We start from the raw sequence: 26,174 nt of genomic DNA on the forward strand, positions 1-26,174 counted from the left end.
TAAATTTCACCAATGTTCAACTATACAAAAAAATCTGCTGTTTGCCATCCAGTGCCTCTGCCCCCCCTAACCATTCCATATCCAGTCACCTCAAATTTTCCAAAGCGCGTAATTACTCATTCTATGATCTCATTCTTCTTTTGAATGATTGCCAATATTTCTATATTCTTACCACCGGCTCAAATTAAGTTCACTTTCGTCTACACTTGCCCTAGATTCTTTGAAACTGCTAAACTACTTTTTGACCTAGTTTTCATTCAAATCAGCTCACCCCAGCAACTCAGACAAATAGTTTTAAAAACTATTGCTATTTCCAGTTTAGTATCATTGTTTGCAATTCCTCACCTGTGTCAACTGTGAATAACTTAAAGTTTCTTTTGTTTCATTGCAGCTAGACACCATGCTTTCGGGGAAAAACTAGGAGAGAAAATAAAACACATTTGAACAAATTCTTGCACGGAGTTCTGTACTTTGCAACACAGCATTTTGATCACATCATTCTTATTCAACATACCTTAGTCCAGCTAGAGTTCAGCACCTCTTGCATTTATTTGAAATTTGTACTAAAATCCCATTTGCTGAACTTGTTGAAAAATTTAACATATGAAACCTCTGGCATTTCAAAATAGTTACCAACTTCAAAAATCTAGCTGAATGTACGAAAACCAATTCCTTCTGGTCAGCAAAACTTGGTTTAAACTTAGATTCAATCTTTAGAACTTTGACTTGAACGAAAATGGAAAAGCTAAGCTGTTGTATACACAATTACTTAAGTGCATGTGCACTTCCCCACTTTTAGTTAAAATACTAAGTGCACCAGTTTTCCAGGTATATAATCTGCATGGATAATTTCCTGCCATTTACCATAAAATCTCAACCCCTAAAAAAAACAAAAACTTATTTGCCAATATTCCATTAAAGGTAAATAACCTTTACAATGCACTTTAAGTGTGCACAAAAATAAAGAACGTTTATAAAATTAAACACTCAGATAAAGTAATACATTTCCCTCAGTGTTATTATTCTCTCATTTTATCTCTTAAATCAATATTGATAATATAAAACAATTGAACTATTATAGATTCAAATAGCTGATCTCACTTACCGTTGGATTTCTAAAGTATTCATATTTGGCATTACATTTTTTGAAGTATAATTTACAGTCTGTATCCATCGCCCAACTTGATTGTACCTGAATCACTGATTCATGATCTTCTACGATTCTTTCTATACAGAGGATAAAAAATAGAATTCCAGAGAATTAAACCCTTAGTCTTTCTTTTAAGAACAGTCCATTAGATGAGTGGTCACACAGCTAATGGAACGAGGTTGATTTTACTAGCATCTCACAAGATTGAATGTTGCACTAGAAGTTAGTGGTTATTGCAAATCTTATAATTATGATTTAAAGGGGTGATCAATTTGATTCCAACTACAATGGTTACTCAATTTATTTTACTATTAAGAATGTGCAAGTGGAGATTCTACAAGCTTCACTTTCCACTCTTTCAAGTTTATGAGTCTTTTAAAGTATATCATTGCATTTAAGTTTCTTTCGCATTTTTTGGTAAAATACCAACAGGCCCTAGCACACAAATAGGATTACCTTTGCCTAGCCTTATTTTTAATATAGCAGTTCCAAAGTATTTGCACTTTGATGCAAAATTCTTCACAGAACATGAAGGTTAGGGAGACATGACATGTCACCCAAAACTAAAACACCTACAGATGTACTGAACAGTTGCATCATGGTCTGGTATGGCAATTTGAATGTTTAGTAGGTGCAAGCTGCAGAGGGTAGTCAACTCTGCCCAATACATTGTATGCACACCCTTCCAGACCAGCAAAAGTATTCTACGAGGTGCTTTCTCAAGACACAGGCCAAGCTATCTTCTTGCTGTTAACAATGGGCAGGAGGAACAAGGTAAAAAAAAAATCCCACGCTACTAATATCAAGAGCTACTTCCCTTTTACTGATTCTCAAACCTGCACAACCCCAATCACTACCTCAGTACATCAACACCATGGTCAACTTGCACCAAAAGAATGTAGATCCAATTGCATTCTTCACAACTAGAAAAAGGTAGAAATTATTCATGATTTTCTTAAGCTGCTCATCTAATTCAATGTGCCTTGATGCTACTGCAGGTTTTGCAGACCACAAGGCTAAGTAGCAACAATTCTCAATTGTTCCCACAAAGCTGCATCCTCAGCCTCTTACTCCACTCCCAATACATTTACGACTGGACAGATTCTCAAACTTTCTCTGCAATTTGTAGAGATGTAGTACACCGAATTTCAAATAGCAAGACAGTATAGGAAGGAGATAAAGTGCCAAATGGCATGGTGTCATGGCAACCAGCTTTCCCTCAATGTCAACAAATCTGATCAATTGGTCATTGACAGTGCATACTCTTCCACTTACATCAGTGGTGCTGATACCAAGCGTGTTGAAAGTTCCTCAGACAGATCACCACCAATATCCTTTTGGGCCACAGAAACCATGGCCAAAAAAAAAACACCTATATTTCCTCAAGATTAAAAATAAAAGACATGTCCTCTGATCCTCAATTTGTAAATTGATAAACCATAGAAAACACCCTATCCAGATGTTCAGCAACTGCTCTGCCCATGACTCAAGGGAACTGGAGCACATCACAGAAAACAGGCCACACTTCTCACTATCTCAGTAAAACAGCCAGCGTAATCAAAGTTCCTGCACATCATGGACATTCACCTCTCTTCTCCTCCCCACCCCCCTTAGGCAGAAGATACAAACGTCTGAAAACATACTGTAAAGCTTAAGAACAGCTTCTATCCTATTGAACAACTTTAGTATGCCAAGATGGAATTGACCTCAATCTACATTATGGCCTTGTATCTTATTGACTGCCTGTAATGCATTCTGTAACCAACACTTTGTATTCTGTTATTGTTTTACCTCTACTTCAATGCACTATTGTAATGAAATGATCCATATTGATGGCATCACAACAGTTTTCACTGTACCTCTGCACACATTAGTAAACATGTTTTCCAGTATAACTATTCCTTGCATCCACTTTCCTCAGAACAAAATTTCATACCTGCTATTTGCTTCACATCTCCAGTTTTGATTTTAAAATCTTACTAAAGCAAAATTCGCTATATTTGGCAAGATACAGGGGTAGGAAAAATAGCAAGAAGGCTTTTGTACAAGATCTGTGACATTGAATTCTGTGCAAAAGACGCTATCAGATGCAAAAAATTGATATAAATAAGTTAATGGGTCATATTGAGGTTGGTTTTGTAATGAAATTAGACATTGGAAAGCTCAGGGTAGAGATGCCAAACCTTTAATATTGAAAGCACATGGCAATTGAAACTGAATTCAGAGCCCCACTAGAAATCAGGAGTTTAGAAGCTGTGGAAGTAGCATCTCGCAATAAACAAGGGGCAGAAAAAAAAAGGGGAAGTGAAGTCAGGGATTATGAGCAGAACGGATTAGCCACAAGTGGTGGCATTGCTGTGAAAATAATTCTGGTTCAACTATCAAGATCACCTGTTGTGTATCAAGTTTTTCAGTAGTATTTGAATAATCTTGTGTATATATTAATTTAAGCATTGCTTAATTGAGTTGTGTACAAATACACAAATTTCATATGTCAACATGCTACTATGTGATACATGTACACCTCAGTAAACACCAGGTTAGATCTGCATTTCAGACTCCCTTGGATAAATTTAATGTTTTGAAGTTACAAAAAAAAAAATACCAGAAAGCTTCCCAGATTATTTTAAATTGGTTGCCAGCAGCCTCAAAGCTCATTGGTTTTAGCTAAAACCTTGCTCAGTTAATTTAAAAGAATGACTGGAAGATATCCTCCAATACCTCATACCTCAAAATTAGCTTCACTTAGTTACCATGTTGAAACAAGTTTGGAATTTATTTTACCTCCTTAAATAATTGCAAATTTGCTCTGTTACAAACTTTTAAAGAGACAATAAATTTAGATACATAAATGACATTATCTTTATCAAAACCAAAAGCTAGTCTTCCCCCACCCCCCCCCAAGATAACCACAAAAACCAAACTTTCCAACAAGCTACTCAGTAAGTGGCACACACACAAAATGCTGGTGAACGCAGCAGGCCAGACAGCATCCATAGGAAGAGGTGCAGTCGGCGTTTCGGGCCGTGACCCTTCGCCAGGATTAACAAAGAAGAGATAGTAAGAGATTTGAAAGTGGGAGGGGGAGATACGAAATGATAGAAGACGGGTGGGGGGGGAGGGATAGAACTAAGAGCTGGAAAGTTGATTGGCAAAAGGGATACAAGGCTGAAGGGAGTGGATCATGGGACAGGAGGCCCAGGGAGAAAGAAAGGGAAGGGAGTGTCAGAGGAAGATGGAGAGTAGGCAAGGAGTTATTGAGGGACAGATAGAGGGAAAAAAAGAAAAAAGAAAAAAATAATAAATAAAGGGATGGTGTAAGAACGGGAGGAAGGGCATTAATGGAAGTTAGAGAAGTCAATGTTCATGCCATCAGGTTGGAGGCTACCCAGGCGGAATACAAGGTGTTGTTCCTCCAACCTGAGTGTGGCTTCATCTTTACAGTAGAGGAGGCCATGGATAGACACATCAGAATGGGAATGGGACGTGGCATTAAAATATGTGGCCACTGGGAGATTCTGCTTTCTCTGGCGGACAGAGGGTAGGTGTTCAGCGAAATGGTCTGCCAGTAAGTGGCCCTTGTCTGAACCATCTGTAGAGGCTCTAGTACCATACATTGGATAAACAGAGCAAGAGGCAGATTTTAAAGTGAGGCATGAACAAATTCTTATGCAAGGAAAAATTTGGTTTCACAATGTCTGAAAACTTTTAACAATCTCATTCAACAGTACAGTACATGCAAACCTTGAAGTGTGTTAAACCAACCAGATTATTCTTAATCACTCAACCTAGATTTGACCTTGGATGCAATTCACATGCTTGGCCTTTGTCATCTCCATTTTCCATTTATTTCATCTGTGTTAAATGCCAGGAAGTCAGATCATTCTAAAGTATGGCCTGAAAACTAATCCTTGTAGGATCAATTAATAATTAGCTTCTCCACAGAGCAGTGCACTGATAATGCTCTACAATAAATGATCATTTAGGTTAGACAGCAAATCTTAAAAAGCCTAAAGTATAATAGCAGCTATTTGAAAAGAGGGGAAGTAGTGAGCTAGCACAGGAATTGCCCATTCCAACTCTTCAGAAGGGACCATTTCATTTTCCCGCTCTTTTGCCTGAAAAGCAACTCAGGCTCGTCATTTTCATTAAATAAAATTTGGATCTGTACTTCCACTCTCCAGTAGTTCATTAGATCTTAAAGTGCCATCATTCGTGCCTCCATTTGTGCAACAGCACGAGAGGCAGCATCTCAATCAAGTTCTTCCAATATTCCCAGATAATTAAACAGATTGAAATAAAGCTGAACATGCCCTTCGTAAATACCCAATTCTTTTTCCACATCTTCAGTTCCCTTACAGTCTTAAATGCATTTTGAATAAGCCGACTTGCTGGAGCTTTCATTTATTATTTTGGCACACACGTTCACATAGCAAAGATTTTCATAAATATTTCAAAGTTTACTGGTGATCTATCCTGGGCCCAACATATCAATGGAGTTACAAAGACACAGCAGTGGCCGTCTTTCATTAGTTCAAGATTTGGTTTGTCACCAAAGACTCTCACAAATTCCTATAGGTGTACCACAGAGAGTATTCTAACTGGTTGCATCACAGTCTGTTATGGGGTGGGAGGGGAGGGGGGCTCTGCACAGGATCGAAATAAACTCAGAGTTGTAGTTAATCAATTCCGTCATGGGCACTGGCCTCTGTCATCTCCGGGACTGATGCCTCAAAGACAGCATCCATCAAAAAGACGCCCATCACCCAGGACATGCCCTCTTCTCATTGCTACCAACAGGGATGTAACTGGAGCCTGAAGGCACACCGATTCAACAATAGCTTTGCCTCCGCCACCTGGTTTCTAAATGGACATTGAACTCATGAACACTACTTCTCTTCTCCCCCCCCACACTTTTTTGCACTACTTAATTTAACCCTTTAATATATAGATTTTCATACACACCACTACAATTTAGTTATGCAGCAGAAAATAGGCTTTTATATGGGGTCGGGAGAGTCAAACCGGCAACTGGAAGAGTAGACATGATGACAAATGGATAGACTGGGGGGGGGGGGGGGTGGAGAGAAGGTTTACACTGGGGGTGGAACAGTGAAGATAAGGGAAAAGGTGAAAGCCTAAAAGCTGTATGAACTGATGAGAGTAAAAGGAACATGGTGGTTAAACTGGAATTTAAAAATTCAGTTAGAACTAGAAAGGAACATTACAGCACAATGTAGGCCTTTTAGCCCATGTGTTAACTATTTAACATACTCTCAAGGTCAATCCAACCCTTCCTTCCTTCCTATATGGCCTTCCATTTTTCTATTATTTTAGTACCAAGTCTATTAAATGTCGATGTACCTGCCTCTCCCACTACCCCAGCAGCATTCATCCTTTTGGGATGCACCCAATCCAAACGGAGTGGGCTGCCTCACTGAAAAAATAGCAGCTCCTTTACCCTCCCCCAGTGGCTTGTTATCCTGGCATATTGCCTTTCAGTGATTTGTGTACAAAGACAAGTCGGTCCATTTAAACAATTTGCTTTCACCATTTAACAGCACCTCCAGCAGTTTAGGCTTCATTTCACTGTCAGTAGAAACACCACATTGTCTACCTAACAACTGAAACACCTTGGACTTGCCTATTGTACCTAATTTAAATATACAAAATTTAAGTAAATTTCACTTCACTATCCATTCAATTCAGGACTCAAGCTTCTGCAGGTGCTGGAAATCCAAAGCAACACAAAATGCTGGAGAAACACAGGTCAGACAGCACCTATGGAAATGAATGAGCAGTTGACGTTTCAGGCCGAGACCCCTCTGGGCTGAAAAAGGGGGAAGACACCAGAAAAAGGGTTGGGGGGGGTAAGGGGAAGGAGGATAGTCTAGAAGGTGATAGGTGAAACCAGGTGGGTAGAAAAGGCAAGGGCTAGAAAGGAAGAAATCTGATAGGAAGGGGGAGTGGACCATAGGAGAAAGGGAAGGAAGGGGGATTCGGGGGAGGTGATAGGTAAGAAAGAGGTAGCAGGGGGCCAGAGTGGGGAATAGGAGGGGTCACTATAAAAGCATTTATTCCTTGTCACTGGTATATCATACTGCATGGTTGAAGATATGTCTAGCAAAGGAGGTAGAAGGTACTCCTTCCCCCTGCTAGTCTGCACATCGCCCTTGGGCAAGGTGCACCATCTGCTTAGCACCCACCCCACCGCCCCCAACCGATCAGGGTCACATGAAGCAGTGAGTGGTTTATGAGCAGCTGGTGCATACCGCAGATCCTGGTTATGAAATCACTGACGTCAGGCAGACGACCTCTGAGAAGAGTCTCAGCCTAAATATCACCTTTAATTCCTTTCCATTGACGCTGCCTGACCCGAATTCCTCCAGCATACGTATTGCTTTGGAGTTCCAGTATCTGCAGACTCTCATGTTCATAACCCTTGAAGAGTATTGATAATGGTTGGGGTCTTGTAAAGCCTGCCCAGAAGGCAATGGCAAATCATTTGCCGAAAAGTTGGCCAAGAACAATCATGCTCACTGTGATTGCCTACATCATGACAGCACATGACAATGTCATCATTCTGCAAAAGGCACCAGCCACAAGATGCATTGCTGTAATTTGGCAAAGCTTCTGCGGCATCATATCCAATGCCTATGGCCTCTGGCATCTCCATGCACCCACTGTCCCTGTTTCTCAAAGCAAAATCCCTTTCTGTGTGTCATACAAGGCTGACAAGTTGACACTGATATTCCTTTAATCCTGGAATATTCTAACTAATAGTGCAATGGGAGGACCATATACCACAGTGAATCAGAAAAGGCTCACCACCACATTTGAAGGCGATCAGGGATAGTGAACAACACCCACATCCTATACACAAATAGATATTCTTTAACAGTATGATCAAACCCTCACTGGCAATATGGTATATCAAATGTCATTGCTTCAGATTTTGTCAGACACTAAAGACTAAATCCAATTTTACCAAATTAGATTTGTCCACTTTCCCCTCCCCACAACTACTGTTCAGTCTTGTTACCAAATTTAATCCTCTTCCAATTTACACTTCAATCCTAGTGATTAATTTTAATTATATTGGTTAAGGTTGGGTGGCAAGGAGGAGACAAGTCTCTATTGAAAGTGGTGAAAAGCACTCCTTCTGTCCTCTAGCCTCCAGGTCCCACCTGGGCGAGGTGAGCACCTGTAGAAAAATTTGCCAAGAACAATCATGGTCATGGAAAGACCATGATCACCCACAATACATGACAGCACATTACAAATGAAAAATGAAATGTACAGTTGTTTGTTTAGTACGATTTCCTTCACTGCAAAGTCAAATTAATGCAGCAACTTAAGTGATCAAAGGTGCATCAGATTCTTGCTAGATGGTGCCAGATGTTCAGCACAGCAACATCTGCAGCAATGCAAGGTGAGCACCAACATGACCAAGGGTCAAGTTACCAGGCAGTCGAATAGAGATGCTAAGTTTCCGACTTAGAGATCTAGAGATGTTCAAGTGAACAAATGAAGGAAGTTTTTCAGGATTGTCCAGTACAGGAAGCATCTTAAAGAGTTAAAGGAAAATGTAAGAAGCCTTCATCTACACAAATTCTTATCAGAAATGAGATTTTATCCCTACAGATGTCACCCTTTCCACTGGTTTGAAGGCAGTTTTTGAAGTTATCCCATATATTTGACTGTTTTATTCGATTCAGATGCTCCCTCTTACTACTATGAAAAGAGAATAGCAAACTGCCAGATTTTTTGGGGGGGGGGCACGGGGAAGAAGAGGAGGAAACCTTATTCTATTTTAAAGCAACTCTGTTCAGGTACACTCAACGGGACACGTGTTGTTACATGTCAGCTGGTGATGGCCTTAGATTTTAATAAATTGCTTATATTCATTTGCTCACATTTAAACTTGGTCAACTGACCAAAGGGTTAAAAAACATTAGCAGATTAACTTCAGGAACAAGTCTTCAGATAAGAGTATCTACACAAAAATGTAGAGTTACTTATCACTGAAAACCTACAATTCAGCAGCATGGGTCATTTACTGGAGAAATACTCAGTTACGAGTCCTTAATTATTGGTGTTGTTATCAAAGTGTTTAAAAATGAGGAAGTTTAAAAGTACACAAATCTAATCATTTCTCGCATAAAGACAGATTGCCAGCTATATACCCCACCTGATTGTTGACAAAATCCAGAGAGGTTGTAAAATGACTGATAGTATTAATAAACCTCAATTTGATGAAATATCACTAATGACCAACTACATGAAAACCATCTCAGAGCAGTTGCCACCAGCAAAAGGATAAAGTTGTTCAGAATCCAGAATATGGCTTTGTACTTTTGACTTAGTTGGACAACAATGACCACCGATTAAAAATAGCTTCACTTTCAAAAGATCTTCAAACATAGCTTGTACAAATTTGTATTAAATTCCAAGCACTACAAACTATACGTTTTAAAGTTAAACAAAAAGTTGCTGATCCCATCTAAATAACACTTGAGGGTTTAAACTAGGGTGAGAAGGGTGGGCACAGAGCTGATGACAAAATAAGGATAATATTGCAGCCAATGAGAGCAAACTTGGTCATAAAGACTGGAGTACAACAAGAGGAAAGTTTAAACTAAATTTCTTTCTATGCAAGAGGGTTGACTGGGAAGGCAGACGAATTGTGGATTGGGTCTGAGAACTGGGATATCATAGCCATAACAAAACATGACTAAGAACAAGATTAGCAGCTAAAATGTTCTGGGATACAGAGGTGCTGCTAAGAGAAGGTCAGATGCCTTCATGAAAGAGGACAAGCCATTAGAGGTTTTTAAATTCTACCGGGATGGCCTCATTGGGTGATAAATCCTCAAGAAGATCAAGGGAGATCACAAATGGGTTTGCGTTGTGGCCAACCACCCCCCCCCGACCCAAACCCAATAGTCAGATGTGGGGATCACAGTTGGTTTTAAACATATTAGGGGAGTATAAGGCAGTAGATCCCAACCTGGCATTCACAAACTCCCTTGTTTAATGTAGAGGTCCATGACATAAAAATGGCTGGGAACACCTGAATTTGGGGGGGAGGGGTGGGGGGAGAGAAGATGTTAGCTTCCCTAATATTGAGTGGGCCAACCATAGTGCAAGAGACATGTTCCAAGCAGAATTTGTGAAATGCTTCCTTGATCAATATAGAGGAAATGCACTGGAGAGTTCAACACTGGAACTCCTCCTGGGGAATGAGGTAGAAGTGGCAGAAGTACCTGTCAGCAAACACTTTGGGTTCAGTGACTATTTTTTATATAAAAGTTTTGACATACAGTAGTACAGAAACAAAAGAGTTCACAGCTTAAGGTCCTGAATTGCGGTAGAACAAATCTGAGCCATCAAGAGATTGGATGGAATCTCAACATGGTTGATTGAGTGAGATTGAAATGGGAAAGGGAACTTCAACTTTCCCTACCTACAGAGAAATGGGATAACTTTTTTCAATTAGTTAGTACTTCTTCTATATGTGCTAAACATACTTTAATACAATTTAAAGTAGTACACAGAGCTCATATGTCCAAAGATAAACTAGCTCGTTTTTATTCCCATATAAACTCTACTTGTGATAGATGTCACTCTGAAGTGGCTTCTTTAACTCGTATGTTTTGGTCCTGTCCTCTTTTGGAAAAATATTGGAAAGACATTTTTGATATTATTTCAACAGTTCTATGTTTCGATTTAAAACCCCATCCTATTACAACAATCTTTGGATTGCCAATGGTAGAACATAGATCTTTGTCTTCCTCAGCCTGTTGAATGATAGCTTTTGTTACTTTAATGACGAGAAGATCTATTTTGTTGAAGTGGAAGGAAACTAATCCTCCAACTACATTCCAATGGTGTTCTCAAACCATATTAAGTTTAAATTTAGAAAAAATTAGAAGTGATATTTTTGACCCATGGGTTAAATTTGAAGAAACTTGGAAACCTTTTACGCAACATTTTCATATGATGTAATCTGACCTTGCTGAATCTTTTTTCTAAATTTAAATTATATGATGAGAGGAGTGGAGTTAACGACATTATTGAACATGTCCGATATAAGCTGTTGGTCTAGCCCCGTTTTGGGTTTTTTTTTTTCTCTTTTGGGGCTTTTTTTTGTTTATATATTTTTTTTCTTTTTATTTCTTTTTTAATGTTTAATCTCATTATGAGTTTGGAAGTCTTTTATATCTATGTTACTTAAAATTCATTTTATACATGTTGATGAACATTTTTCCAATCTCTTTCTACCAACTTTATTATTGAGTTTATAATTTTGAAAAATTAATAAAAAGATTTAAAAAGGAAAGGAGATTGCTTGCAGGAAAATGAACATTTGCCAAGCAGCAGGCTTGAAGGGGATTCTGTAGTACCAACCTTTGGAGAGGGTTTGATTTGGGATAGCCAATTTTCTGAGAGAAGTGGTATCTGAAACCTTAATGAGTAAGTGAGCAAGGTAAATGAGTAAGGTAGTGGATTTGTCCAAACTTCAGCAAGGCTCCTCATGGCAGGCTAATCAGGAAGTTGAGAATGCATTGGATCCAGCAGAGATGGTGGAATGGATTCATAGATGACTTAATAAAGGAAGCAGTGATGGTTTTGGGGAGTTTCTCAATCTGGAGCCCTGCGTCTAGTAGTGTGCCATAGGTCTGTGCTGGGACCTTCCATTTGTAATTTGGATATGAATTTACAGGATGTGATTAGTAAACTTGTGGATGATACAAAAATAGGTGCATTACATTGTGAAGTTATGAGGGGGATCTTGATCAACTAGGTGTGAGCTAAGGAATTGCAAAGTGTCTGATATTGTGTTTTAAGAGATTAAACAAGGCAGGACGTGTACAGTGAATAGTAGGGCCCTGGTGAGCATTGTAGCAGCAGGAGATTAAACAAGGCAGGACTTGTACAGTGAATAGTAGGGCCCTGGTGAGCATTGTAGCACAGGGGCATAGCTCACTGAAAACAGCACCACGGGCAGACAGTAGGGTTGGCAAACTGCACTTCCAAGCATAGCATTTAGGAATTGGAAAGATACGATGTAATTATTTGATAGTGGTGTGATTGTACTTTGTACACAACGCTCCATTTTGATTAGTTATTGGAAGGACATTTAACCAGATAAGGCATTTGACAAGATACCCCATGCAAGGCTTATTGAGAAAGTGAGGCGTCATGGGATCCAAGGGGACATTGCTTTGTGGATCCAGAACTGGCTTGCTCACAGGAGGCAAAGAGTGGTTGTAGACAGCTCATATTCTGCATGGAGGTCAGTGACCAGTGGTCTGCCTCAGGGATCTGTTCTGGGACCCCTACTCTGATTTTTATAAATGACCTGGATGAGGAAGTGGAGGGATGGGTTAGTAAATTTGCTGATGACACAAAGGTGAGAGGAACACTCACAACACGCTGGAGGAACTCAGCAGGTCGGGCAACATCTGTGGAAATGATCAGTCAACGTTTTGGACCAGAACCCTTCGTCAGGACTGAAGAGGGAAGGGGCAGAGGCCCTATAAAGAAGGTGGGGGGAGGGTGGGAAGGAGAAGGCTGGTAGGTTCCAGGTGAAAAACCTGTAAGGGGAAAGATAAAGGGGTGGGGGAGGGGAAGCATTCACAACACACTGGAGTGTTGCTTTGACTCCAGCATCTGCAGAGTATTTTGTGTTTACAAAGGTTAGAGGTTTTTGTGGATAGTGCGGACAGCTGTCAGAGGTTGGAGCAGGACATTGATAGGATGCAAAACTGGGCTGAGAAGTGGCAGATGGAGTTCAACCCAGATAAACGTGAGGTGGTTCATTTTGGTAGGTTAAATATGATGGCAGAATATAACATTAATGGTAAGACTCTTGGCAGAGGATCAGAGGGATTTTTGGGTCCAAGTCCATAGGACGCTCAAAGCAGCTGTGCAGGTTGACTCTGTGGTTAAAAAAGCATACAGTACATTGGCCTTCATCAATCGTGGGACTGAGTTTAAAAGCCAAGAGGCAATGTTACAGCTATATAGGACCCTGGTCAGACCCCACTTGGAGTACTGTGCTCAGTTCTGGTCACCATACTGCAGGAAGGACGTGGAAACCATGGAAAGGGTACAGAGGAGATTTACAAAGATGTTGCCTGGATTGGGGAGCATGCCTTATGAGAATAGGTTGAGTGAACTTTGTCTTTTCTCCTTGGAATGATGGAGGATGAGAGGTGACCTGATAGATGTGTACAAGATAATGAGAGGCATTGATCATGTGGATAGTCAAAGACTTTCCCAGGGCTGAAACGGCTAGCTCAAGAAGGCATAGTTTTAAAGGTACTTGGAAGTAGGTACAGAGGAGATGTCAGGGGCAAGTTTTAAAAAAGAAAACACCACACAAAGAGCGGTGAGTGCGTGGAATGGGCTGCCAGCGGCAGCGGAGGCAGAAACAATAGGGTCTTTTAAGAGACTCCTGGATCAGTACATGGAGCTTAGAAAGACAGAGGGCTATGGGTAAGCCTAGTTCTAAGAGAGGACATGTTCGGCACAGCTTTGTGGGCCAAAGGGCCTGTATTGTGCTGTTGGTTTTCTATGTTTCTAGAAAGTGCAAAGAATATTTACCAGGATGCTGTTGGAGTTGGGGCCCAAATTACAAGTTGTATAGACCCGGACTTTATTCCCTGGAATGTAGAAGATTGAAGGGTGAAAAAGCTGTAGTGGAAAAAGCCTGCTTGTTATTTGCACGAAGGTTTGGGTTGGACTACAACCACAGGTTAAGGGTGAAAGGTGAAAAGTTTAAGGGGAACCCAAGGGGAAACTTCACTCAGAGGGTCATGAGAGTGTGGAATGAGCTGCCAGTGCAAGTGGTGTATGCAAGTTCGATTTCACCATTTACAAAAACGTTTTGATAGGTATATGGATGGGAGGGGTATGAAGGGTTTATGGTCCAGGTCAATAGGAGCAAGTAGTTTAAATGGCTCAGCACAGACTCGATGGGCCAAAGGCCTGTTTCTGTATTGTACTTTTCTTTGACCAACCACAGAAGCCATTTCCATGCTCTACAGTTGCATTATATTTACATGGACAACACTAGATAATTTACAGATATCTATTGAGTATTACAGAGAAAAGATATAGTACTAATTTGTATATTAAATATTCAGTATACTTACCTATGGCCATATGAGTCAATTGCTCAATGATAGTCCAGGAACCATCATGAACACATTGATTTTTCGTTATTAGCAGCTGACACAAATCTCGAGCTGCAATGTCACTTGGCACTTCCATAGGGTGACTGCTGCCATCTTCATTAAATACCTTAATTACCTGGACACAAAAAGATAACCCACTAAAGTGAAATTGTTGGTCATATTTTGCTACTTACCTATATTCACCTCATTGACAGTTGTAATGGACAAATCCTTCAACATTCTGCTTAATCTCTTAAAACTCCTTCACGTTTGATTTACAAATCAATCTTTGAAGAGCAAACAAACTTGGCTGTACCTGAACCATCACATCAACTATTAGGCTTATTATAGTTTTAAATTTTGTAAAGCCGTTTCAGAAATTAGCAAGATAGGCTCTTTAGCCACCTCTAAATTTTCCCAGTTTACTCTCAATCCTGTTCCCTACTTGGAGATGAGAGACAAATGATATTTTGACCTACTGTCATTTGTTGTGGACATCGGGTTAAAGTCATTGTGCAGATAATTCAGAATTAGGATGTGCACGTCAACAGATCTAGTGCTGCTTTAACTTAGTGTGGACAATTAATATCAGTTTGACTTTAATGAGATCTTGTGAATTTTACCTAATAACCTGATACTGGTCCTTACTGCAGATATAGGCAGACCCAGATTACATTAGCTTCCCTTTCTCTGCAAGCCACTCTCACCAAATCACAATCACCATCAGAACTGGTTTCTACAGTAAAATCTTGTTTATACTTGCAATAAGACTTGTTTCATTCAATAATCACTATAATTCAGCCAACAGAACATGCGATATTTGAAATATTACTAATTTTAAAAGAGAATTTGCATGAAGTTGGATCGCTACATGTTATGACACTTAAAACCAGGGAGCCCATGTAGAGTACAAGAAAAAAAATCAAGCTTGTTCTTTTTTGTTAAAATGAACTGCCATCAAAACCATCTTATACTTTTTAGGTCTGATGCTTTGTCTTCTACCAAGTTCTTAATTTTACTTCTAAATTGCTGCTGTGTTATTTTGTGGCTGCATAATTAGGTTTTTGCACATCTTTCCAAATGAAATTATCCACCATTAACAAAGTAGAACACAAAGCATCAAATCTCAAGTACACAGCTCTTAAGGATACTCCTACTCAATTCAGATGGGAGAAAAACCAACTGTTATGACCACTTTTAAAGCAAAGGTATATTGGAAATTCAGTCATACAACTAATTGTGTCCTAATAAATGGTTCTGATAACCCAAAGATCAACTTGAGGAATGATGCTGGTGTTGCCATCAAATGCCAATGTTTAATTAAAAATATTAATTGCACTAATGTCAGGGATATCAGTACAGGTGTTTGCCAAGCCATTAAGATAATGTAATCATTTTAGTCTAAAATCCATTTCAAAGCAGTATCACATTTTGTATGGGCTACATTTTTATAGCAATAAAGTTGATATTACAACACTCCAATTTAAGCATTAACACAAAAAGTTGTTACTGTTTTTGGAAAGGTGGAGAATTACCAAATGTAAACGACTCAATACACAATCTATCCTTTATCAATACTGGCATTAATTACTTCAATTCTGATAGGTGTACAACTAGACGAAGCAAGGAACTTCACCTGTTGATACATTTCCAGCTGCTCCACACTTGAAATTTTAATAACTTGTACAAGGCAAAGCATGCACATTGCATTGTCAGAATTGGAAAGATTACAGGACAAATTTAGCTATGCAAATGGTCTTCAAGGACCACAAGTCAACTAGTTTTCATTTGTTGAAATTAACTTTCCGTCAGTATTTTTAATCTCATTTTACCAGCCTTCAGCAAATTAGACTGCTACATGTTGACAAGAACACCCAGTTAAAATAAACCTTTCAAAATTGGAGTCAGAGATACAGAATGGAACAGGTCCTTCAGCTCAACTTTCAGTGCAACTACACAGCTTCCTTCCTGACAGGTCGTGTTCAGTGCCTTTCATGTACCCACCTAAATATTCAATTTTACCTGGCTCAACCACTTTAGCAGCTCGGTCCAGGATCTGCTGTGTAAAGTTGGCTCACATCTCACATTTCTCCCTCCGTGTGAGCCGGTGCCATCCAGATTTAGAATGACCAACCAGATGATCCATACCGCTCATCGTTTTATAAACTGAGGTCACTCTTCATTCTCCTGCATATCACGGAATAAAGACACAGGATGGCCAATTCCTCCCTTCACTCAGGCCTTCTCGTCCAGGCAGCAACTTCAAATCTCTTCTGCACCCCACCCAGCTTGACAAATTCTTCCTATAGCAGGGTGACCAAAAGTGTACACAATACACCAAGCGTGGGCTCGCCACAACTTATACAAGTGCAATATTATATTCCTATCCTTAAACTTGATACGCTGACTGAAGGCCAGTATGCTGAACACCTTCACCACCCTGCATGTGGCCACTTTCAGCAAGATGTGCACCTGTACTCCCAAGTCCCTCTGTTCCAAAACACTTGCCATGTGTAGATCCTACCCTTGTCTGAATGTACAGAATGCACCACATTATACTTGAAGTCAAAATTCATTTGCTGTTCCTCCACCCATCTTCCTAAGAAATCAAGATTTTGCAATCATTATAGTCTCAGACTTTCTAATCATGCCATGTACATCCATATCCAAATAATTTACGCAAATAATGAATAGAGGTCCTACATGAAGCCTTGGAATACACCATTAGTCCAAGATTTGATGGGAAGCAAAGGTCGAGTTCTCTGAATGGAAGTCTATTTCCAAATCCCATACAACCCAATCCTTCAGATCAGCCTACCTTAGAACTCTCACAGGCAATAACCCCTACCCTTCCTTCATTTTTTTAGTTAGCTCTGAAACTCTTCCCCCCACAAAAAAACCAATTCAACAGACATGACATTCTAGCTTACAAAACAATTCTTGATTAGACCGAATACCAAAGCAATGGCAGATCTTGTTCCTCCAGTTCCGTCTAGTAGCATTCCTACAAAGGGGGCAGGCTTACAGACTATCCTCACTACTCTCAAACAGTGGTTCATTATGTACACTCTAGTTTTGTTAGCAACTGGCAAAGATCAATGAAGCACCATCTCTGGAAAGGTCTGGTTTCTTCTATGGCCTCCCATAAAGTCCAGGAATATATTTGGTCAGACACTGGGATTGCACAGCTGCGAATCTTTCCTGGCAAAATATTCAGACCTCACTATTATCCTCATTTCATTGGATATTCTCCTTTGTAAACACCAAGACAGTGAATCTTAGCCATCTCCTGCAGCTTTATGCATAGGCTGCCCTGATGGTCTCAAGAGGATCTAGTCTCTCCCTAGCCATCCTTTTACTGTTAATAACTGAACCACCTCTTAGGATCATCTTTAACCATGCCCGTCAATCTCATGCCTTTTAGTTCTCCCGTTTTCCTTAAGCTGTTCTTAAACTTTTCACATTGAAAGGATTCATTCTGATGGCCAGAAGAAACTGCAGTTTACACTTGGATTTGATGAATCGGGGACAGGGAAAGCAATTGTCTGTTTCCCTCATCTTTTGTGGACTCTGAACCGATTCCTACTCTGGAATAATCTGATCAAAGCAATTGAATGGTGGGCCAACAGACTCCAGGACAGCTTATTCTACCAGACCATCAGACTGATTAACTCGTGCTGATTTGAGTGTATTTCTATGTTATATTGACTGTTCTATTATAAATTGCTATGATTGCACATTTAGACAGATGTAATGTAAGGATGTTTACTCATCTATGTGAAGGATGCAAGAAATAAAGTCAATTCAATTCAGGTAATAACCCGAGACCATTCTCAGGTGAGTAGCTACTTATGTAAAATGCCAGACCTACCAAAGGAGCAATCTGTATCTCGTTTATACACTGTCTGGGTCACTTCATTTAACTGGTTTGGACCAGAGTTGAAAGACGTACATAAGGCTGGGGTGTGGAGAGCCATAAAACACTGTTGATTGCAACCCTGTACATGACCCACTAAGGTGACCCAGGTAGATCAGGTGAACTTGAGCCAATGGGATGGAGATGCACCAGTTCCAACTGTCGAGGAACACAAGAGTAAGGAATTCTAACTATGCAGGGATGCTAAGTCTCCAGCAACCAGAGACCAACCACAAACACGTGGAGATCAGGGCTGTGAGGAACAACTGGCCAGCAGAGTCTCCTTTCCTGGGTAATACATTCTTTTCAGGGACTCTCGCAAGGTACACACAGATAGTTCGTTCGTGAAACCACGTGCTTTTAGTTGAGACAATAAAAGTTACTTGTCAGTAAATACAGATTCTGTGCCTCAGTGAATACAAGGGGTAACTCTTGTAACAATAATTCATACCCAGCAGCCTAAAAGTGATCAAACCTTTTCCTTAGAACCTCTCAGACAGCATTCCCTGAAATGAATATTTACAATACATCCCAAAATTTTAACCCTACTGATATTAAAACTAATAGAAATTGTGGTCACTGGACCTAGGGTGTTCCCAACTGTTTCTCCAACGACTTGACCATCTTTGTTCCCCAATATCCCATAATCACTCCTTCCCAAGTAGTGGTCTCCATGTTGTGCAAGAAAACGGACTTGGATGCAGTGCAGAGTACAAATGCTTGCTACAATCCCCACGCCCCGCAGCCTTTCCTCTCAACGCAAATTAAAACATCTAGTCTGATCCACCAGGTCAAATATGGGCTAAGCTTCATATTAAAAGCTTAATGTATTTAGTTGTCTTAGGAAAAAAAGACAACTTAAGCCAGGGGTTTCCAGCCTTTATGCCTTGGACCAATACCATTAAAGGGAAACCCTGCTCCAAGCCTTAAACCTTCCAGACTACACATCTAGCACCAGTCCAAAGTCAAGCTCCCAAAGTACAATGAATTTACATAGCTAAAACTTTCAGTTAAAAAGGTTCTTGATTTTATTTCCCTTCCTCCACAAAGCCATTAATGCGAATTATTGATAGTACTGTTATATGGGCACAAGTCTTGCTTAATTGTCAACATTAGATTTGTTGACCATTACCTTAAAACTAATCCTGCAAATGATAGCTATTCACATAATATTACTGCCAAAGATCATTTTAAAACTCCAGAGCACCAAATTCCAAATGAGATTCCCAACAATTCGATGGATCAAGGGTGAGATTCAAGGATGTTTATAACTTGTGCCTCCATCTTCATGTTAATTTTGTAACAATACAATTTTGCAAATATTACTTTCCATCCTCTCAGTCAACCTTACCAAGCTTAAACAGATTCACACAAAACTCTTACATGGCTACACTCATCTCCCCCACCCTCCCCAAACAGAGAGATGTGAAACCATGGGAGTAGGTGGTGGATGGACTTATGAGCAGCTGGTACACATCACAAGTCCTGGTTATCTGACAATCTCTGAAGAGTATTTATAATGGCTGGGGTCACCCATCTTGTAAGGACACTGCCCAGAAAGTGGCAATGGCAAAACACATCTGTAGAAAAATTTGCCAAGAACAATCACGGTCAAAGACCATGATCACCCACATGCTATGACACATCACATAATGATCTGATAGGATGACAAAGCAAGCTTGAGATAGGCTCAAATGTACCAGCAAGAGCCAAGACTTTGTGTCCCATTTGCAGAAAGGAAACTAAATGGGAACAGGGCAACATTAAATCACTAAATACACAAGACTATGTACACATTTAGAGGGCATATACACATACTGTACCCTAATTTACACATTCCCTACAAGCTCCAGTCTTAACTCTTCCTGAAGATCAAACTATGCTACTGATGAGCCCAAGCAATAGCAGAGGCACTGCTTGCATGATAAATTCAGAATGAGAACCAATAGCAATACAGACTCACCGGGCCAAATGGCCTGTGATGTACAATTCAAGATTTTGACAAAGTTCCCTGCCTAAACCAAAGAGCATTAAAATCTACTGAAAATGACAGCATGTAGCAGAATAACGAGGATCAGTAAGTAGAAGAGCACTACCGATGCCATGAAAACAAGTTTAAAAGTCAGGCAACACACAATTCTGGTGGAACGCAGCAGGCCAGGCAGCATCTATAGGAAGTACAGTCGACGTTTTGGGCTGAGACCCTTCGTCAGGACTAAGTGAAAGAAGAGATAGTAAGAGATTTGAGATGGGGGGGAGATCTGAAATGATAGAAGACAGGGAAGGAAGAAGCTAAGAGCTGGAAAGTTGATTGGCAAAAGGGATACAGAGTTGGAGAAGAGGGAGGATCATGGGACAGGAGGCCTAGGGAGAAATAAAGGGAAAGGGGAGCCCAGAGGAAGATGGAGAGCAGGCAAGGAGTGATTGTGAGAGGGACAGAGAAGAAAAAAGGGGGGAATAAAAATAAGGGATGGGGCAAGAAGGGGAGGAGGGGCATTAACTTCCTCTGGGCTCCCCTCCCCCTCTTTCTCCCTACGCCTCCTGTCCCATGATCCTCCCCCTTCTCCAACTCTGTATCCCCTTTGCCAATCAACTTTCCAGCTCTTAGCTTCTTCCCTCTCCCTCCTCCTATCATTCTGGATCTCCTCCTTCCCCTCTCAAATCTCTTACTATCTCTTCTTTCAGTTAGTCCTGACGAAGGGTCTTGGCCCAAAACGTCAACTGTACCTCTTCCTATAGATGCTTCCTGGCCTGCTGTGTTCACCAGCATTTTGTGTGTGTTGCTTGAATTCCCAGCATCTGCGGATTTTCTCGTGTTTGCTGTTAAAAAAAGTCAGCATTTAATTACAACTTCCACTATCTAGCTTTGAAAAGCAGAAGAGTTAATTGCAACAAGATCAGACCAGACATAAATATTGACCTTTTGTGGCAACTTTTCCTTCAAACTAGGACTGGCCTTCACTCAGGTCACTTCAAATGAGCTACCCAGATTTAACAAGACACGAGAAATATTTTTAGCTACTGAGCTATGTACATGGCCTAGACTAAACATACACAGAATAAAGAGCCAAAGTATAGGAGATCAAAATCCCAATTTCTTGTTCCAAAATTACATACTGACAATTACATATTTAGCAATGTTTGCTGAAATGGGAAGAGTACTTTTTTAGAAAAAAATACAAGTATCTCCACATTCATTGCAGACAGCACGTTACTACTGCTACAGCACTGGGCTGAAGTTGTGCAGAACACTTAAATTCAAAAATCAGTGGTTAAACATTTAGTGACAAAAGCTCCATCATTTTCCAAGCTGCAAAAGAAATCTTTGAGCAGCTCTTCATCTGATGTTAAATCAACCACGAGTTATTCTTACTTTTCAACTGATTTATTGCTAATTAATGAATATTCACAATAACAAATTCTTGGTTACAAAATATAGAACAATGAATAGGGAATCCATTTACAATCTGAAACACTGATCAGAATTACACAGGAAATTTTCTATAATCAAGCAGCACTTATATACTCATTGAGTCTTGGGAACATTGTAGCTGTGTTCCTGGTTATGGGCATCTTCACAATGAAGTCGGTTAATAAATTGGTAAACTTTAAACAATTCTTGCTTCTAAAACCTCATTCTCAATTAACTTAAAGCATTTTGTCATTACATCCCAAGGCTCTTTCAACATTTTGATTACATTCATCAATACATTTGGTTACCTGCTTTCAAGTGAACCTCCCCAGACTTCTTGAACTCCCTCCCCAATACATTTTACCTCATTCCTCAGACATGGTTTTGAATCTACATTTTAATCTTTAATCAACCATCCCAATATCCAAATATATTTTTTTACACCAATTATATATTACACCACAAAAAATAAATAGATTAAATTCAAATCTATCTGATAAATGCTTTCGGTGTAATCAAGAAATTGGTACTTTCTTACATTCTACTTGGTCTTGTTCTAAAATTCAACCTTTTTGGATAAATTTAAGAGTCTTATTGGAACAAATCAGTGGAACTCAATTTCCACATAACCCTGTATTATTTCTATTAGGAGATATTGAAGGGATAAAACCGAAACTTAAATTGAATAAATATCAGAAAGAATTCATAAAAATTGCATTGGCAGTAGCTAAGAAGGCTATAGCAGTTACTTGGAAATCTGATTCATATTTAAGTATGAATCATTGGAACAATGAAATGGCTAGTTCTATTCCACCCGAAAAAATTACTTATAATTTAAGAGATAAATATGAAACATTTTTGAATATTTGGCGCCCTTATTTACAAAAGATTGGATGGCGTATTTAGTTGCTCCGATGACAAAGATCTTGGTCCTTTGGGGAAAGTAACAAATAAATATATTAAATTTATTTTGAATCCCATGGAGCATGTGGACACCTTCCAATATCCAGGTGGTTCTTTTTTTTTCTTCTTCTTTCTTTTCTTTTTAGGGAGGGGTATATATCGGGGGGGAGGGGGAGGGGAGGGCAGATATCATCTTCTCATGTATTCACTTCGAAAACTCAATAAAAATTATACTAAAAAAAAACCTATCCCAATATCAGATGTGGCTTACCAACACCTGCTCGGCAGCGCTGCAAAGAATAATTTATTGGGACAGATCCCCAAACCAGTCCTTATACTTCATGATACATTGAAATCCGAATTAACAGCACAACCATTAGGATGGTACAGTTTTCCACAGGTCCCCTGGCCCTCTGGCTAGAAAGCTTACATATTAAATTTGCCAGTCAGGGTGCATTAACTTTTACTTAAACAGATAAGAGGCAAAGATAGAGTGGAGAACCAACGACATTCTCCCAGGTTGGAAATAGCTAATACAAGCTGCCAAGCCATAATTTTAAGGTGATTCAGTATTAGGACAGTGTCGGAGGCAAGTTCTTTACAGTGGTGGGTGCATAGAACACCCTACCAGGGGTGGCAGGAGAGGGAGATAAATTATGGGCATTTAAGAAACTCTTCAATATGCATATGAATGCTAGAAAAAAAATGGAGGGCTACTGTATGAAGTAGAGAAAGATTAATCTTAAATGTAGTTAAGTGTAGACTAGCACAAAATTGTGGCTGAAAGGCCTGTACTGTGCTGTTCTGAATGAAGGACACAAACCATGGCAAAAGGTAAAGGTAAATTTAAATTCAATTTTAAATGACCAACTGAAATGAATGCACTTTGTCATGTTAAATACAAAAAAAAGCTACAATTTTATTACGTGCCCTGACTATTCCAGAAAGTTTGCCTGTGATAATCAAGCCTTCAATGGCCCAGTCACTAGCGGCTGACAAGAATCGTTGACCATTCACAGTATGACATTTCAGTTTGCTGCCTGAGCTTCTGTAATTTTGCCAGAGTGCTCAGTGTTAAGCTCACAGCATAGCAATCTGCCAAAGGCCAGGCTCTAAACTGGGGTTCCCAACCTGCTGCCCATGGACCCCTCAGTTAACAGCAAGGGTCCATGGCATAAAGGTTGGAACTCCTGCTCCAAATTAATGCTGCTGTTTGATGGAAGTGATGTTCTTTTTTTAAAATACCCATTTGATTAGTGCGAAGAGCTTCAGTTTTATTTAAAATACTGGGAATAATTTAAAACTAATTTTCTGCAAGATCTCTTCTTTAAAGCTGTTATTTTGCCCTCATTCTTGGGCCAAGTGCTTCAAAGGCAACCCACAACTTACAAATTAGAACATCAGGTTGCAAAAAAAAAAAAGCGCAGGACAAGGTACCTCAGACAGAAAGAAAGGTACTCCAATGAAGTGATGACCTGACTCGGGTACTCAAACGATGGAGCCTACTTTGCAAGTTGGTTCAAATATGCTCCACCCAAACCAAAGTGCATACATTTACTGGCAGATCATCCCCCACCCAAAACTTAGGATGCTGTGACCACAAATACTCAAAAAATGTAAATAAAAATTCAGTCATAATGTAAATGAATATTAAATTATGAGTTGCAAGGTGTTTGCCCCATGGAAAGCCAGCCGAGCCTGACATCCCACACCACTAGGTTCAAGAATAGTGATTTTCCTTTAACAATGTGGCATAACTCCAATCACTGTTTAGCAACACTAACCTCTGCTCTAAAGCACAGTACAGAAACAGGCCCTTCAGCCCATCTAGTCCTTGCCAGAACCATTTAAACTGCCTACTCCTTCATAAAAAATCTACCTTTCAGCCCGTAATGTGGTGCTGATCACGTAACCCACTCTAGAAACTGCTTAGAATAACTGTACTGTGTAGCCCTCTTATTTACGCTCCATGTACCTATTTAAGAGTCTCTTAAGAGACTCTTTTGCATCTGCCTGTACCACTATTGCTGGCAGGGCATTCCACACACCCACCACTCTAAAATACTTAGATCTGACATCCCCCCGTACTTACTTCCAAGCACCTTAAAACTATGCCCCCTCACGTTAGCCATTTCAGCCCTGGGCAAAAGCCTCTGGCTATCCACATGATCAATGCCTCTCATCTTATACACCTCTATCAGGTCACCTCTCATCCTCCATCACTCCAAGGAGAAAAGGCCAAGTTCACTCAACCTATTCTCATAAGGGACACTCTCCAATCCAGACAACATCCTTATAAATCTCCTCTGCACTCTATAGTATCTACATCCTTCCTGTAGTGAGGTGACCAGAAATGAACCTAGTACTCCAAGTGGGGTCTGACCAGGGTCTTGTATAGCTTTATCATCTCATGGCTCTCGAACTCCAGTCACAGTTGATGGAAGCCATCACACCATACACCTCACTGTCAACCTGTGCAGCAGCTTTGAGTGTCCTATGGACACAACCCAAAGATTGTTGATCCTCCGCACTACCAAGAGTCTTATATTCGGTCTTCAAATTTGACCTACCAAAATGAACTACTTCACTCATCTGGATTGAACTCCATCTATCACTTCTCATGTTCTGCATCAAACCGATGGCCCATTGTAACCTCTGACAGCCCTCCATACTATCCACAACATCCCCAACTTCTGCATCATCAGCAACTTACTAATCCGCCCTTCTACTTCCTCAGCCAGGTAATTTATTTTTTTTTTAAAAAAGCACAAAGCAGAGGGGTCCCAGAACAGATCACTGCAGAACACCACTGGTCAAAGTCCTCCATGAAGAACACGAATCATCTACAATCCTTCCTCAGGATCTTCAACAACTTGAAGTACGGACTCACCTGAGTCATCTCTACTCCCTTTCTTGAAGGAAAAATTTGCAACCTGCCAATCCTCAGGTGCTTCTCCCGTCCCTATTGATGATGCAAAGACCATTGCCAGAGGCTTAGCAATCTCTCCCCTCACTTTCCACAGCAACGTGGGGTACATCTCGTCTGGTCCCAGCAACTTCACCCAATACCTTTCAACAGCTCCAGCACATCCTCTTTCTTAATGTCTATACTCTCAAGCATTTCAGTCCACTGCAAGTTATCCCCACAATTGCCAAGGCTTTTCCACTCGTGAATACTGAAGCAAAGTATTATCAAGTACCTCCACTACCTCCTCCGGCCCCATGCACATTTCCACTATTGCACCCAAACGGTCCTATTCTCACATGACCCATCCTCTAGCTCTCCATATACCTGCACTGGGACCACAGCCCTCCATACCACTGCACCAACAATGCTGGAACTCAGCAAGCAAGACAGCATCTATGAAAGAGTGTATAGTTGACATTTCAGGCCAAGACCCTTCATTGGCACTGGTGGACCATCTATACCTCCACTATCTACGTACCTATCCAAACTTCTCTTAAATACCGAAATTAGCTCAAATGGACTACTTGTGCTGGCAGCTCATTCCACACTTGTGGTTTCAAGTAAAGTTTCCCCCTCATGTTCCCCTTAAACTTCTCATTCTTCACCCTTAACCCATGACCTCTGGTTGTAGTCCCCACCCA

General features: G+C 40.2%; 1 protein-coding gene across 2 annotated transcripts in view; it reads right to left on the reverse strand.

Annotated features, from left to right (window-relative positions):
* LOC134348640 (growth factor receptor-bound protein 14-like) overlaps window positions 1-26,174 on the reverse strand; it is a 131,503-nt gene that overhangs the window by 47,046 nt on the left and 58,283 nt on the right. For both annotated transcript variants that reach the window (XM_063052338.1, XM_063052340.1), the window contains 3 exons: window positions 14,314-14,470; window positions 1,106-1,227; window positions 346-417 (listed from right to left, as the gene is read on the reverse strand). In XM_063052338.1, coding sequence (XP_062908408.1) covers window positions 346-417; window positions 1,106-1,227; window positions 14,314-14,470 — 351 coding nt within the window. The remainder of the gene's footprint in view (window positions 1-345; window positions 418-1,105; window positions 1,228-14,313; window positions 14,471-26,174) is intronic.

This window comes from Mobula hypostoma, chromosome 6 (genome assembly GCF_963921235.1).
Source record: "Mobula hypostoma chromosome 6, sMobHyp1.1, whole genome shotgun sequence".
NCBI classification, from domain to species: Eukaryota; Metazoa; Chordata; class Chondrichthyes; order Myliobatiformes; family Myliobatidae; genus Mobula; species Mobula hypostoma.